Source organism: Procambarus clarkii, chromosome 44 (assembly GCF_040958095.1).
Source record: "Procambarus clarkii isolate CNS0578487 chromosome 44, FALCON_Pclarkii_2.0, whole genome shotgun sequence".
NCBI classification, from domain to species: domain Eukaryota; kingdom Metazoa; phylum Arthropoda; class Malacostraca; order Decapoda; family Cambaridae; genus Procambarus; species Procambarus clarkii.
The window spans coordinates 11,010,145-11,027,810 of NC_091193.1; the positions used below are offsets into that span (position 1 = coordinate 11,010,145).

At 42.8% G+C, this 17,666-nt stretch overlaps 1 protein-coding gene across 1 annotated transcript in view; it reads right to left on the bottom strand.

Moving 5' to 3' along the window:
• The window catches only part of LOC138350122 (zinc transporter SLC39A7-like), a 59,194-nt gene continuing 41,528 nt past the window's right edge, over window positions 1-17,666 (bottom strand). Inside the window, exons 3-6 of the mRNA XM_069300420.1 lie at window positions 17,147-17,383; window positions 14,158-14,274; window positions 7,715-7,863; window positions 1-6 (exon numbers count right to left, since the gene is read on the bottom strand). Coding sequence (XP_069156521.1) covers window positions 1-6; window positions 7,715-7,863; window positions 14,158-14,274; window positions 17,147-17,383 — 509 coding nt within the window. The remainder of the gene's footprint in view (window positions 7-7,714; window positions 7,864-14,157; window positions 14,275-17,146; window positions 17,384-17,666) is intronic.

The window sequence follows — 17,666 nt, forward strand, 5'->3', positions numbered from 1 at the left end:
TTATCTCTGTAAAGAGATAAATCTTTATATGACTATGAAATAATTACCCCCACAAGGAAAACAGGGTGCAGGGGGAACTTTAGCAGCACGGCAGTGGCTCTCTGATTTCCTGTCTTGCAATCCTCATTAAATACATGTGCATTGCTGCGAGAGTGTGTAGTTATGTGTGGTGTCGCATGGAGTAGTGTAGGTCCATGTGGTGTAGACCGGTGGGGTACAGGTGTCGAGGCAACCTCAGCTGTGACATCTTGTACAGATGTCAAGGAGAGATAATTCATATTTAATTCAAATCTATATCTAACTATATATTTTATAACGTTTACAAAAAAAAAATGTTTTCAGAGACTAGGTGTTATAGAGCAAGTGACCAGCTGTAACCTAGTAGTGAAGGGCGTCAAGAGATGACACAATGGTAGCGAAATATACACAATTAAAGTCTTCCAACATCTTGGGAACAATTATAGCCTACTCTTATCTTAATGATGTCAACTATATTTAAAGTTTATTCTCACCTTGGTGACGTCTTCTACTATTATTTTCTTCCCTCATCATGGTGACTTCGTCTACAATCCTTTTTCATGAGTACCACCTCTGGCTGGAAGAAGGGGGACCCATAGCCTCGGAGGAAACCACACATAACGCATTAGAGGGAATGTTTAGGTCCCCTCCAACACAGTTCTTGTGTGTGCTTTTCTCCTACCACCCCCTTCCGTTTGTTTTTGTTTTTTGCTTTATTGTTTATTTAAAGGTTAATATATATATATATATATATATATATATATATATATATATATATATATATATATATATATATATATATAACTTTAGAACACTTTCCCACCAGGAGACTCGAACCCTAGCCAGCACAGAAGCCTTCCAGCAACTGGCATAACAGGTACGCCTTAACCCTCTCCACCACCTGCTCAGACCCTTATATATATATATATATATATATATATATATATATATATATATATATATATATATATATATATATATATATATATATATATATATATATATATATATATATATATATAATCAGAGGTGTGATATATTAATAAAAAATAATTATGAGGCAAAGGGGTGACAAACCGGCATTCTGGTTGTGAACCAGAATGCCACTGAATTGCATAAGGGTGTGAACGCAATTGCCTGCAGGCCAGAGTGTAGGCGGTCAGGTACACACACCTAAAGTACATACACTTATATCGAGGTTTCTCCCAAGATCGAATTACTGACACTCTCTAGCAGTTAACTCCAGAACAGTTGACTAACTCCTTGGAACCTGTTTACTGTTAGATGAAGAGTGATATTAGGTAAAAGGAAAACGCTTCCAACCATTTCTGTCCAGCCCAGAATTTGAACCCGGGATTCTCGATTGTGAGTCAAGAACGAACCCATCTTTATCTGCTATCGACAAATAATTGTGTTGACTTGTTTAGCACGAATATACGTAAACAAATGATTCTAAAAAGAGCATTAATAAACAATAGACCACAAAGTTATTTAGCTTAAGAAAAACTAATTGTTTTAAGCAAACAATTCAGGAGCTCCGTGTACCCGATCCGCTTCCTCTGGGCCTGTCAGCTTTTTGGTCTCCTGTCTTAATTAACGAGTTCCGGGATGTTAAGATGATTAGCAAATGGCCCGTCACCTACCGTACCGGGAACTTCAGCATCATCAGCTTCCTATGATGATGATGATGATGATGATGATGGTGAAGGGTCGGGTTCTTCTGGCGCTAGAAACCGGGAGTAGGATCTTTAGCGTGATCTAACGGTGTGGAGCCAGATTTTAAGTTGTCTGGGTTTCGATATAAAAGTGCTGAATGAACACCTGTAGGGACTTGTGTTCCCCATGTTTGTGACGCCATGATTAGTCTCTGGAGAGAGAGAGATAGAGAGAGAGAGAGAGGGGGGGGGGAAGATTCCCATTTGAGAGACCAGAATCTCTCCTTGGGTGTGTTGTATGTGTCTCACGTGAGAGACCTGGAGCGATCTCTGGGGACGGGGAGAGGTAATGTTGACTTCTCGCCCACATTAACACGGTAACTAACCCTCCTGAATAATCCCCAGAATGCTACATGGTCCTATGGAGCATCTTGTATACAGGCGCGCCCAGTCAAAAGGACCATCATATGATGGTCGTTCGGCAAGATTTCCTTATCAACAAATGATCCGACAATGCATAAATGTCTCAATGCATCACTAGATATCATTTAAATCGAGCTGTATGGTCTCACACTCGGTGTAGCATGCGGTGGTTAATTATTGCTGTCGGAACCATGACCAGAAGAGTGATATTCCTATGTAAATTGCGTGTATTATAAATGTATTGTTAGGCCCTGGGGATTATGAAAATGCTTCTAATCAACTTGAAAGCAGTATATGAAATTGGACCTGAGGTGCACCCACCTGGAGCTCCTAGTTCAGTGTTTGTGTGAGGTGGCGTGTGAGGTGGCGTATGAGGTGGCGTGTGAGGTGGCGTGTGAGGTGGGCAAACACCCCTCACTGTGCTGTGTAGGCTGGAGGCTCCAGCTAGTGAAGTTGTCAACGCACCCTACAAATTCTCCTCTCTCTGTTATGGTGTCGGTGTGGGGCTCTGTGACCCCAGTCTAACTTGCTAAATTATAAACACTGACGTGACATTGTGACGCGTCTCCCAGCACCGCCACTCTGGCAGTTATCGGGAGGAGAAAACCTTCACACAAACGGCACGAATCGTAAAGAAGAAGAAGGTGGAGGTTCATGGTCTCTCCTGCTTTCCAGTGTTATGTTAATGTTCGTCTTCCCTCTCTGTTTCCGCTATTTATAAATCCCCAACATTTGATTATATTTATCCAAACATTTTTCTCCACTTTTCCGACTCGATTATCATGTTTACAACTCTTCCAGCAGCAGTCTCTCTCTCTCTCTCTCTCTCTCTCTCTCTCTCTCTCTCTCTCTCTCTCTCTCTCTCTCTCTCTCTCTCTCTCTCTCTCTCTCTCTCTCTCTCTCTCTCTGTTTTATACAGGCAGATACAGGAACAGACAAGTTCTGATTCATGTTAGCTAGCTGAGAGCTTTTCCTTCCGTTTCTCATGGTAATCCTCACCCACCAGTTTCCCTGGAATTCGACCTGTCAATCGGTTATGAACCAGGTACCCAATTACTGCTGGGTGAACAGAGGCCAACGGTTAAAAAGTGATTCCTGCCCCCTGATTCCTCATTTAAGCTCCTTTCAGTTACCTAAATATTCAATCACTTTAGGACTCCATGTCGTCACTTATTTGAGTTGTGTCTTTTTCCTCATGTTTTAAGTAACTTCTTTTGTCCATGTATAAGCAAAAAATTAAATTAAATCACGATGGAAATTATTTATGAAGTTTCATAAGCCTCAAGACCGCCACAGATGACATAAGATCACTAAAAATGTATGTGACTTCTTCAATTGATCTTTCTTAAGTCTTTCTTATGAGTTAAGAAAGACACTGTGTGTGTGTGTGTGTGTGTGTGTGTGTGTGTGTGTGTGTGTGTGTGTGTGTGTGTGTGTGTGTGTGTGTGTGTGTGTGAACTCCAATTACAGTAATACCAGGTTAGGCCATAACGTCTGGTCATGCCACATTTATGCATTCCAATTACCTCAAGCTTACAACAGTCTATGTACAGACCGAACGTTAATAAAATTCCTTGATAAGGTGACACAGAATTTATCAAGTGGAGCGCCCCTGGTCCTAATCACCATTCTGAGCACAGCTAATGACTCTGAGAGCAGCAGAGCTTGCTGTTCTGATTGGCTAAGCATCGCTCCATGATCTGCTCAACGCACGCTGAATGGAAAATTTCTCCTTCAGATCTTGCGAGCACATTGCGTGTCTCACCGAGTGGCGGAGTTCGTACGGGCGACACGCACATGGGGCATGTGTGTGTGTAGGGGCGACACGCACACGGGGCAAGTGTGTGTGTAGGGGCGACACGCACATGGGGCATGTGTGTGTGTAGGGGCGACACGCACACGGGGCAAGTGTGTGTGTAGGGGCGACACGGACATGGGGGCATCTAAATGCATTTGCTGAGCCGGTCGTCAGCTCCTAAGTCAGCCACTGGTCAGCCATTGTAATGACTCCCAGTCTTCAGTCTCTAAATCAATGAAGATGTTTTGGAGATAAAATGCAACTTTAATATATGTTTTAAATTAACGTGTTCCTGGTCAGACCTTCCAGAGCTTTACAAGAGATAAGCTTTAGTGAAGCCGCCATTTGTTCAGTGGATCTGGTTGTCCTCCTTTCTCGTGTATAGGTATGACACCAGCTCTTGTTCACACCTATGATACATAAGAACATAAGAATAAAGGTAACTGCGGAAGGCCTATTGGCCCACACGAGGCAGCTCCCATTATACAAAGATTAATCAGGTGTAACCGGGCTGCTATGGCTAATAGCTTGCACATCTGTTGCGAAGAGTTAATGGCCTGAGCACAGGGCTCGTTCTGTGGTCCTAGTGTTTGATAACATTGCTTATATGAAAATCAGAGCAAGAAAGAAGCAGGAGAATACACCAATATACAGGAAAGGAAAGTATGTTAGAATAAAGATGGTCCGTGGGGGAGGTAACTGAGGAACATGTCTGCACATGACCTGATAGACTTTGTGGCCGGAAAACGGCCAGAAGGTGAAATTTTTGTATTAATTTCAGCACTAGGGAACTACGGAGCCAAGACCATTATCATTCACTGTTTAACAGACCGAGCCTTGAAGGAAGAATAGGAGAGTTCAGGAGAAAACGCTAAGCCATTACGACTATATAAGTGGGATAAACAGAAAAAAACACCACCTTAACTAAAAATCTTCCTTCTATCAGGCGGAACACTTGAGTAAATTGTTCAGTAAATTCAGGCAATTAAACCAGTAACGGAGAGCAAAGAACAACACGGACACAATAAGGACATGCTCCAAGAATATGTGACAGAACGAAACAGCAGTCCAAGAGCTGAGTGCGTCTTCTTGGACTGCTAGAAAGACTTTGACACTGATCCACAACATGACTCTACTGCATCAATTTGAGAGCCAAGCTGCAGTAACTGGCTGCGTACCAAAATGAGTGAGTGAATACCTATCTAACAGTAACAACATAAATATAGAGATTCGAGAGATCTTGAGGTCGATCTTGGAAGGTAGAATAGCGAAGAGAGTGCCCCGGGGATCACTAGTAGGTGCCATACTGTTTCCGATATGTGTATATGACAGAACGAACAGTGGAAGATCCATTGAACAAATGCACAAGGGCCGTGACGAGGATTCGAACCGACGTCCGAGATCATCCCAGACGCTGCCTTAATCGACTGAGCTACGACATGGTCAAAAGAGTTGAAACCAGAAGTTGTACCTAACTTACTTGGATCATGGGGGAGTTGTGTAAAACCCTGGTTTGTGTCTCGGAGAGGCTGCAGGATCCAAGTAAGTTAGGTACAACTTCTGGTTTCAACTCTTTTGACCATGTGGTAGCTCAGTCGATTAAGGCAGCGTCTGGGATGATCTCGGACGTAGGTTCGAATCCTCGTCACGGCCCTTGTGGATTTGTTCATTTGATGCATCACGCTATTGTGATTTCTGTGTGTAGTGGAAGATCCTCCACCCACTCATATAAATATTTTCCTAAGTTGTAAACATGCGAAAACGCCAAGCAGACGAGCATTTGAAAAAGTAGAGAGAGATGGTGTGATAAATGAATTGCTGACTTTAATCCAAGCAATTGTAAAGTGATTGGCAATGGGGCAGGGATGAGGTGTATATAAGGGGTATGGAGGTGTATAGGAATATTACTTTGATATAACTTTGTTAGTTGAGGGAGGCGGACTCCATTCACAGTAACAAATGTAGATATAGAGAGTTCTTGAAGGCGCTGTAACCTGTATAACAGTCAATTGAAGACACAGAAGCAAAGCGAGACCAAAAGCTGAAGCTCATCCCTCACAAGCACAACTAGGCGAGTACACACACTCACACACACACACACACACACACACACACACACACACACACACACACACACACACACACACACACACACACACACACACACACACACATATACACACACACACACACACACACACACACACACACACACACACACACACACACACACACACACACACACACACACACACACACACACATGAGTGCGTTCACCACATGCCTCAGAATACATTCTGAAACACTGCCTTTGAGATCATTTGTATGGGAGTCATTGCATGTTGTTCCAGCTCAACCCAGCTACAGCCTTTTCTCCCCTACGTCCCAAGGTCCTTCCTACTCTCCTCTCATTCTAGACTCGATTCTTCCTCCGCCTATTCCTCGCCTGCTGCTTTCCCACAGACTAAATATCCTTTTACATCTTCTCACAAACAGCATCTCAACATTAAACAGTAACTAGTATCTGATAACTCTTTTATCTTGCTCTGGTTAGGCCCCATTTAGATTATGCAGTTCAGGTTTGGTCGCCGTACTATAGAATGGATATAAATTCACTTGTACGTGTCCAGCGTAGGATGACAAAGTTAATTCCCCAAATTAGAAATCTTTCATATGAAGAAAGATTAATAAAGCTTAAGTTGCATTCACTAGAAAGGCGAAGAGTTAGGGGCGACATGATAGAGGTTTACAAGTGGATGAATGGACATTACAAAGGGGATATTTATAGGGTATTAAAAGTATCAACACAAGACAACACGAAACAATGGGTATAAATTCGATAAGTTTAGATTTAGGAAAGACTTGGGTAAATACTTGTTCGGTAACAGGGTTGTTGATTTGTGGAGCCAATTACCGCGTAACGTGGTGGAGGTGGGATCCCTCGAGTGTTTCAAGCGTGGGTTGGACATGTATATGAGCGGGATTGGGTGGTTATAAATAGGAGCTGCCTCGTATGAGCCAATAGGCCTTCTGCCGTTACCTTTGTTCCCATGTTCTTATGTTTCCTGCCAACTTTATCATTCTATATATTGCTCGCCGGTATACAAAGACTTTTAGAATGCCTCGCCTGACTTCATATGTGTTTTCATCCCTCGGAATGTTTAGCAGTTCTCAGTCCTCCTTGACAAGTAACAGTGTGAACCAGTGTGTCCTCAGTGATCCAGCTCTCACTTCCAAAGTTTCCTCTTCCAGCCTTTTCCTCTCACTTATTTGTGACATTAGTGATCCAGCTCCGCGTTTTTCGCTCTTCTGATTTCCGGTTCTCATTTCATCCTCTCTGTATGGCAAATGTTCAGACGAAATTTAAACAAGAATTCGAACTTCATTACCGAGACTCTTCACTGAAGTCCCTCAGCCCGTCACCTCAAGCTTGCTCTCACTCAGGTCCTTCACTGAAGTCCCTCAGCCCGTCAACCCAAGTTTGCTCTCACTCAGGCCCTTCACTGAAGTCCCTCAGCCCGTCAACCCAAGTTTGCTCTCACTCAGGCCCTTCACTGAAGTCCCTCAGCCCGTCAACCCAAGCTTGCTCTCACTCAGGCCCTTCACTGAAGTCCCTCAGCCCGTTAACCCAAGTTTGCTCTTACTCAGGCCCTTCACTGAAGTCCCTCAGCCCGTCAACCCAAGCTTGCTCTCACTCAGGCCCTTCACTGAAGTCCCTCAGCCCGTCAACCCAAGCTTGCTCCTACTCAGAGCTTTCTCTAAGGTCTGCCTCGCTCATTATTACAAGCTGTGAAAGTGCCACACACACACACACACTCACCCGGACGTCCTCCTCTCGCTCGTCCTTTACTTCTCCTGCCTCTCGCTCGTCCTTTACTTCTCCTGCCTCTCGCTCGTCCTTTACTTCTCCTGCCTCTCGACCACTTCCCTTCGCCCTTGTATATCCATCCCCACGCGTCCTGTGTCGCCCTGTAAGGTGAGCTCGCACCCAATTAATATGAGCAGGCAGGGCAATATTTATTCCAATATATAAATATAAATACATATATATAAGTGTACATATATATAAATACATAAATATACATATATATATATATATATATATATATATATATATATATATATATATATATATATATATATATATCTTGCTCAGTGTTTTAGACTCTTGACTGTTAGTAGGTACTTTGATGGACCCCTTTTTTATAGTACATTAAGCTTTAATTTAACATAAAAGGGGTCCCAGCACATTCGTATATAGACACTGTGCAGCTCATCCTGGTAACATCTTAAAATACCCTGAGCCCTGCTCTCAACCCTCTCTAAAACTCCCTGTGTGTGTGTGTGTGTGTGTGTGTGTGTGTGTGTGTGTGTGTGTGTGTGTGTGTGTGTGTGTGTGTGTGTGTGTGTGTGTGTGTGTGTGTGCCACAGGTGTTCCCCACACATCCTCTACATGCCCTCATTATCAGAGGAAGGATGGTGAAGCCTTACCAGCGTAGCCAGAACCAAAGGACGTGCTCACCATCTTGATATTCTATGATCACTGTGTAGATAATCCATTGATGCGAGACGCATTCCGATGGTCAACAAGCGGTCGGGAGCTGGGGGGGAGAAGAAGGGTGGATGGGACCAACTGTTTGGTGATTTCGATGCAGAGAAGGTAGTCATCCATATAAAGGTTGCGCTGGAGGCAGAAGCTGCCATGAATGAGTTTAAATGGCCCGGTGTTTTTGGGGGTTTTCTTATTATTATATATATTGTTTTTGTTATGGTTTTATATATATATATATATATAATATATATATATATATATATATATATATATATATATATATATATATATATATATATATATATATATATATATATATATATATATATATATATATATATATATATACCTTTCTTTTCTTGGAATTGATCTGAATTTTTATCTCTCGTGGTTAAGACTGTTGTTCGAGGTTAGTTTGCCCTTCAAATTGCATGCTTTCAGCGCCCTTACTTTATTCTATATTATTGATAATTATTTTTCTTTCCAATTTTGTTTAATCTTCAAATTTCTTTTGTTTACCTATCTCCTCAACTTTCTCTGTTTATCTCTAGGATTTCTTTTATCTTTCTGTTTCTAACTTTATCTCACTTTTTCTTCTGTTTTTATATCTCTTTGCTTTCTCATCTGTCCTGTAAAGTGCCGCAGCGTGCTCTGTAAGAATGTATTAATTCTGTGCTCCATTATCATTCCGTACAAAAAAAATGCAGTAGTTTTGGCTAAACAAATACGTCTGTCTGCTCGCCAGCCCTCCTAGCAGACCAGAGCCGGTACTCGTTAGTCCCAGCAAGGATCAGTAGTGCCGTGGTTTTTATTTTCCTAAACCACAGCCATTTTTACGTTCGGGTCGATAGCGTAAAAATGTGGTGTGTTCAGAAAGACGACAGATTGATCTAATTATCTGGGAAACACGTATGTAGAACAGAAGAACATAACCCGAACATATTAACATATCATTATGAACAAAATAATAATAAGGAAATTATTATTTCTTTCCTTCGTCCCATCACAATCGATTTGATAATGATCCAGGATGGACCAAAACGTCGTCGTCTCTTCAATTTCTAGTGTGTGGTTTGGTCAACAATAATAAGGAAAAATTCCTGCGTGCTGGACATCCGTTCCACACAGTCAAATCGTAACTGTCCAAGAACACACTATACACTAGGTAGCCACAAATAGGATTATATATGTATGGCAAGCTGCCCACACTATCCTGTTGATGTGTACATCTTGCGAAAGATTTAGAGCTGTGTCAAATCCTTAGTCTTTCACGTTCTTGATTATGTACAGTGTTGGAACCCTTCTCTCTCTCTCTCTCTCTCTCTCTCTCTCTCTCTCTCTCTCTCTCTCTCTCTCTCTCTCTCTCTCTCTCTCTCTCTCTCTCTCTCTCTCTCTCCTATTCCTACCCTCACATCCTTGGATTTATCTGAGTTAAAATCCAGAAGATATTTTTCAGGCCATCTCTGGATGGTCTAGAAAAGAATTATCTAGATGAACTAGATAATTCTAGTTCATCTTCTAATGTGCTGCTGTCCTCATCTGTTCTGATTATTTATTAACTCATTTTGTATCGTCAGAAAACATTGATACGAATGATCTTATTTCCTTTTTTTTCCATTTTGTAATCTCTCCTCTTACTGTGACTCTTTGTCTCCTGTAAGATAATTCTTCACAGACTCTAGTACTCTTCCTGATACACCAGTCAGCTGCTCTAATTTACATTCCCATCTCTTGCAAGAAATATTGTCAAAACCTTTATGGCAATCCAAAGAAAATATCGTCAGCCCAGCCCTTTCTCTCCTTTTCAATTGTTGGCATAATTTTGAACATCTGAAATAAGCTAGTCAAGCAGAATTTTCGTTTGCTGAATCCATGTTCAATTATTCATTCTCGAAGTTAATATTGACGGTCTAATTAACTCTTTAATAAGACGTTGTTCTACGATGATGACTGATAAGGTGGATACAGAAAAACCTGGCACTGAAAGGGATCTCTTATGTCGAATTAGGGTATGATTATCGCACGGAAAACAGGAAATTAGGTCCGTATAAATTAAGTAAAAACGATATGGGAAACAGTCACAAGTGGAAGGTCTCATGATGGCTCTGTTGTGGCACTTCTGTTATTTGCCATATACACAAATGATATAGTAAATATACCAATAACGCCTGAAGGGTAATCGTTTCATACGAATATTTGCACATGTTGCAGGAAGACTTGAATACGGATACAAACTGTACTGAATTTTGAAGTTCTGTGCTGGCAAACATTAGGTTAAGTTTATGAAAAAACAGTTCAGTCTGCGAGAAAGGTGTGACAGTTATGATTAACAAAGATCTAGAATGAAAAAAAAAATAATACACTTGTTCAAAATGAAGCTAATAAGACACTAGGATTGAATTCAATGCGTCAAATATATGTTAGATAAGCATAAATCGAAAGATACAGCACCGATGTTTCTCAACTTATTTTTAAACTCAAAACAATATACAATAGAAGAATACATATCAAAGAAAAGAAAGCACTGTAATATTTATAAAGACCTTTAAATTCCGATTTATTATTACGTTAAAGACACATGATTTTCACTATTTGATATTCCATCAGGATATCCAGGTATTATACCCAAGTGTATATAATATACGAACAGGTAATACATGGAGCAATAATAGCCCTAATGGAATGAATTAATAACAAAATCAGGTTCCAGGGCTGTTACAAAACCATCAATTTAATTTTATCCTCGCCTGGCCACCGTAACACTAGAAGCAACCTCCCACTCGAAGCTTACTGGTAAGCTTTGAGTAGACAGTAATCAGCTGGATAATCCTGCACTAAAACTGAAATTTTACAACTTTATTCTTGCATTGACTTAAGTACTATAACAAGATATATCTTGCCTCACCACCTGTGGTTGCAAATGGGATTTTTTTTTTTTTTATTAATACATTAGGTACATCTGCATTATTCTGTACAAGGGGGAAGACAATGGTCTACGGATATTCCCCATCAGTCTTCAGGGAGAATTAACTATCACTCGAGCACAAAAATCTGCGGCTTAATATACGATTTCGGTGTCATGAAATATGGTAGAGGGTCGAGTGCAGCCATTCCTTCATCAAATTAAGGACCTGTTGAGCGAGCAGTTGGAATATGCTCGTTCCAGCATAGTTGAGGCAGTTGAGAGTGGAAAGGTCTGTGATGTTGTGTACCTTGACTTTCTCGAAGCTTTTGATACAGTGCCAAATGAAAGATTGGTTAAAATGATAGAGGCTCGCGGTATGGGGGTGCTATATTAAGCTGGATTAGGGCATGGCTATACCAAAGGAACAAAGAGTTAGTATAAATTGGTTAAGTCAGAGTGGGAAAATGTTGTAACTGGAGTGCCTCAAGGCTCTGTCCTGGGACCTCTATTATTCATAATATATATAAATGATTTAGATTCAGGTTTGAGCAGTAATATTTGCAAATTTGCCGATGAAACGAAAATCAGTAGGGAAATAAACACGAAAAAAGACTCACTATCACTTCAAAACAATCTAAATAGGGTTTTGAAATGGTCAAAAGATTGGCAGATGCGGTTTAATGCTGACAAATGTAAGGTTTTGAGGCTAGGTAATGATGATAGAATTACAAGATACAAGATAGATGGTGTTGAGATTGCGAAGTCGGATTGCGAATGGAATCTGGGAGTTATGATTAGTAGGAATTGATAACAAAAAAATTGATGCATAAATGTTCGTAATAAGGCAAATATGACACTGGAATTTATTTATTAAAGAGTTAGTAAGACACCTGGTGTTGTTCTTCAGTTATATCTTGCTCTGGTTTGGCCCCATTTACATTATGCAGTTCAGTTTTGGTCGCCGTACTATAGAATGGATATAAATTCACTAGAACGTGTCCAGCGTAGGATGACAAAGTTAATCCATCAAATTAGAACCCTGTCATATGAAGAAAGATCGACAAAGCTTAAATTACATTCTCAAGAAAGGCGAAGAATTAACATGATAGAGGTGTACAAGTGGATGAGTGGACATAACAAAGAGGTTAGTAATAGCATATTAAAAGTGTCAACACAAAATAGAACACGAAACAGTGATATAAACTGGATAAGTTTAGATTTAGGAAAGAACTTGTGGAACCAATTACCGCGTAACATAATTGAAGTAGAATCCCCTTGAGTGTTTCAAGCATGAGTTAGACATTATATTATATTATATATTATATATTATATATATATATATATATATATATATATATATATATATATATATATATATATATATATATATATATATATATATATATATATATATATATATATATACATGAATGAGATTGGGTGGCTATAAATAGGAGCAGCCTCGTATGAGCCAATAGGCCTTCCGCAGTTACCTTTCTTCTTATGTTCTTATATCAGTCAGCAACACCGGCCACCCAGACCTTGAGCTGTTGGCCTATGTTTTCTCAATTAGGCATCTTGAAGATTTTACGCGCAGTGTTATGTAGGGTTTGATGGGTGATGGAAGGTGGAAATAGAGCCCTTACACAGCTATATTTCTATTACACGGAAACTGTTGTTTTTAATAATGCTTATACTGAATTTGTGCGCTGCGAACATTGACTTAGATGGCGCTGGTGGCTGCTATGGCTGTACAGCCTCGCCTCTGGTCTTCATAGATGGAATGTACAGCTGCGTGACTAATTTGTAGGCTAATTCCTAATGGGAAGAGTGTGCTCACCGTCCCACTTGACCTTCCCAAGCTGTGCCACCCTTCACCAGAGCTGTGTAACCTTTCACCTTCCTGAGATGTCCCACCCTTCACCTGAGCTGTCACCCTTCAGCCTCCTAAGATGTGTTTTAGCTTAATAATAAATCACAGAGTGTGTGGCGGAGTAGTATTTCTTAGAACGTGCTAATCACACCGAGCATAATAGAAGGAGTCACTCCCACTCACCCACTCCCTTACTTGTCTGGAGAGGGTGGATGGGGATAGGGGTGGATGGGGAGTAGGTTGGATGGAGGATGGCTTGTGGGAGAATGGATGGGGGTAATAAGGAGTGGATGAGGGTCCACACCGGCCCCAAGTGTTCCATTTCACCACAGGACGTCTTCTTTGACCTGGGAGCTACTTCCATCTCCCTTCACCCTTCTCAGCACTAGTGGACCGGACGCCCCTGCCAGCCTCCGTGTCTCTCCTGTTATCAACGATCCGCCTGATTCTCCGTGTCGTCCCTTTACTTGCTCCTCCGTTGCGTTAAGATACGTTCATTCATAATTAAAACAATTTTAAGGAGACAATTTTTTTTCTTCCCCGGATGCTGTATAAGGCTCCAGCACCTCTTACTGATGCAGTGCGACTCTCCGCCCACTACACACCAACATCCTCTTCCCATTTATCTCGTATTCTTAGTGCTTCCCAAGTGTATAATTCTCTCCCTACTAATGCCTCTTAATACCTCATCCGGCTGATGTGTCGGCCGCCTGCCCTAACAAGCCACCATTCGTCTGATGAACTCGTCCAGTTGTATCGTGCAGAACCCTCGTTGTGTACCTCCAGGGCGTCGTCGCCAGCACCAACTCGCTGGTGACTCTGGCTGATACATCCTGCATCTGGCCCGTCTTGAGTCATAACTCAAACACCGTCTCCGTCTCTCGAGACTGAGAGACGGAGCTTATTAACATTCCTCGCTGAGCGTTTCCTAACTTCCGCTACGCCAAGGTATGACATCATCCATGTGACCCGCTACAGGACTGGTAACATGATCAGTTTCAGTTTCATCAAAACTCGTCACCACCCTAAAGCAAGACCAACTTATATCTCCTGGATGTATAATATTACCGTGTTAAGTCATCGGCGGTTACCCCCCCCTTATCCTGTGATCATTGTTGACAAACAATAATGATTAGGACATCACGGGTATCGTCAAGGTGACGTGCATCCGCGTCAAGACAGGTTTCTAGGTCAACGTCCCAAACCCTTATCGTGATTGACTGATTGATGAAGATTAAGCTACCCCAAGAGGTGGCACGGGCATGAATAACCCGTAACCTTATCCTAATCCATTCCAAGTGCTATATATAGTCGTAATAGCTTGTCACAGCACCGCTCCTGTGCCAAGTAAGTCCACTACGGGCTCACCATAGCCCGTGCTACTTGGAACCTGTTCCGAGTAGCTTAATCTATAACAACAACAACAACATTGTCACTTTCCCACGGGAGACATCTCCCGTCACGCAGGGTGCATTCGCACCTCCACAGATCTTCAGTATCAGCTCTTGATACTGGTAATGGCTCAAAAGGGCCACCACTTACGGGCTATTCATGCCCGTGCCACCTTTTGGGTGGCTTAATCTTTATCATCATTTGTCACTTTCCTAAGAAGAAGAAGAAGAAGAAAAATGCATTTTTGTCCATTACAATGCCTTACAATGCCAGGTAAGTCCACTACGGGCTCACCATAGCCAGTGCTACTTGCCCCGCTCCTGTGCCAGGTAAGTTACGGGCTCACCATAGCCAGTGCTACTTGGAACTTGTTCCGAGTAGCTGAATCTATAATAACAACAATTGTCACTTTCTCCTGCTAATTCCCTTTCCTGCTCGGACGAGGAAGAAATAAATAGGCAGAATTTCTTTCACTAATTATTCTGTTCACCTAGCAGTAAATGGTTACTTGGGAGTTAGTCAGCTGTTGTGGGCTGAATCCTGGGGATGTGCATGGGCATGTGTTTGAGATATGTAGTAGATTTGAAAGATAAAAATAGGTCGGGAGTGCAGGAGTGAGAAAATTAGACAACCGATGATTAGATAGGCGGGGTCCAAGAGCTAACAGCTCGGATCAGGCAGGCTCAGATAAGACATACACCCCCCCCCCACTCACACATACACACACCCACACACACACACACACACACACACACACACACACACACACACACACACACACACACACACACACACACACAGTCAAGTATCACCAAGTAGTTCATTCATTAGCTTAAGTATTAGTTATAGCTTCCTACTCGCGTGTGTACGACAGGGCGCTCATCTTCATCTACAGACAGATGAAGATGATAGACTTGTCAAGGTCTCCACCTTCTTTACTCTTCTCTGTCTCCTCTGCCCTCTCTGTCCACTCTCCTCACACACCCGCCTCTTTCCTTAAAAAAACAAAACAAATGTATCCTCGACACAGTATTTTCTAACTCATTATAATAATATTTTTTCATGCTCTTTTCGGGAAAATGAACTCAAGAGATTTTCCTCAAGTTTCACTGAGTGAGACATTGCCCCAGTCAAGGTCCAACTCGGCACTCGCAGCGGCTCTTCCTCCCTGACGACATTCCTTAACCCAATCAATGATTTAATCAGTCAGCTTTCTCACTCACTTCACCGGAAGTGCCCCTCTTTATATCTCTCAGTTACCTTGTTCTCTTCCTCAATCTCCGTTCCTTTCTCTTTCTTCTTTCCTATTGTTTCCTTCGTCTGATTCCTTCTTTTCTCTCTCTGCCTCCCTTCTCCCTTCCTTCATTTTAAATCCTTCGTCTTCCTTCTCTCTACCTTTCGTCCTCTCCCTAATTCTTTCCTCCTTCTTCCTTCCTTTCTTCTTCTCTCTCTACTTCTTTCCTTCCTTCCTTCCTTCCTTCCTTCCTTCCTTCCTTCCTTCCTTCCTTCCTTCCTTCCTTCCTTCCTTCCTTCCTTCCTTCCTTCCTTCTTTCCTTCCTTCCTTCCTTCCTTCCTTCCTTCCTTCCTTCCTTCCTTCCTTCCTTCCTTCCTTCCTTCCTTCCTTCCTTCCTTCCTTCCTTCCTTCCTTCCTTCCTTCCTTTTCACACTCATTCATCTCTTCATCTCCTTTCCCCTTTCCCCCTCCCTTTCCTTCTTCCTTCCTCTCCCTTACTTCTTCTTCCTTCCTCTCGCTTCCCTCCTCTTCTTTCTTCCCTTCCTCACACCTATCGAGCACTCCCCCCTTTCCTACCTTAGAAACACCCCCACCACTACCCAGCTGCGATCGTCAGCCAGTTACCTTACCTTCTCCCCTCTCCTCCCCACTATGTACCCTGTCATCACAACCCCCCCCCCCACCTTCTCTCCCCCCCCTCCCTCCACCACCCTCACAACAACCCCCCCTCACCCCCCCCCACCACCACCACAACCACCACCACGCCCACCACCCCCACCACCACCCCCACCACCACCAACAGAACAATATAATCCCCGCCTCTCTACTAAACAACATCAGTCAGTAAGGCCGGTTGCCTGATCCACCTCCGCTTCCCTGGAAACAATCATAACGAATCGCGAGCTACCGAATCGCGAGCTACCGAATCGCGAGCTACCGAATCGCGAGCTACCGAATCGGACACTAATGGCGTAACCGACTTTACCCCTCCTCCTATCCCCCCCCCCCACACCCAACCGGCACCGTCGTCTGAAACACGACTCTAATACCACGTGACACAGAGGTGAATATCATCCCTATCTCCCTCCCTCCTCCTTTTCTCCTCTCCTCTCCTCTCCTCTCCTCTCCAGGGGCCTGAGGGGTGAGAGGGGGTTCTTAACGCTGGGGCAGGATCAAAGTGGCACAAAAGGGGAAGGGGAGGGGAGAGGGGGTTCCAAAGGGGGGTGTTGACCTTTCCTATTCTTGACGTGTTTCCTCCGACCTGCGCGAGGGCAGCCATTGTTGTGTTGCGCTCACTTCCCGTTTTCTTTGATAAGCGATGGTGACTAGATTGTTTTATGAGATCGTGGTGTGAGGCGTGGAAGATGAGGGCGTGGAAGATGAGGGCGTGGAAGATGAGGGCGTGGTGTGAGGGGTGGAAGATGAGGGCGTGGTGTGAGGGGTGGAAGATGAGGGCGTGGAAGATGAGGGCGTGGAAGATGAGGGCGTGGTGTGAGAGGCGTGGAAGATGAGGGCGTGGTGTGAGGGGCGGCCCTGAGAGAGAGGGACGGAGGTAGAAGGAGTGTGGGAAAGGACAAAATATATGAGAGGATATATAGAGTAGGGGAGAGAAAAGAGAGAAAGTCAAAGCAGAGGGGATAAGGCTCTGTGGCAAACAGAATCAGAGGGTTTACTCTATGCTGAGGGAGCATTCATAGTCTATCTCAGGTTCCTCAGTCAAAAGAGGTACATCACAAGCCACAAAGAAGCAGGATTCCATGGAAATAGAGAAATAATACAATAAATTGGAAATAGAGAGGGTGAGAGATAAAAAGGA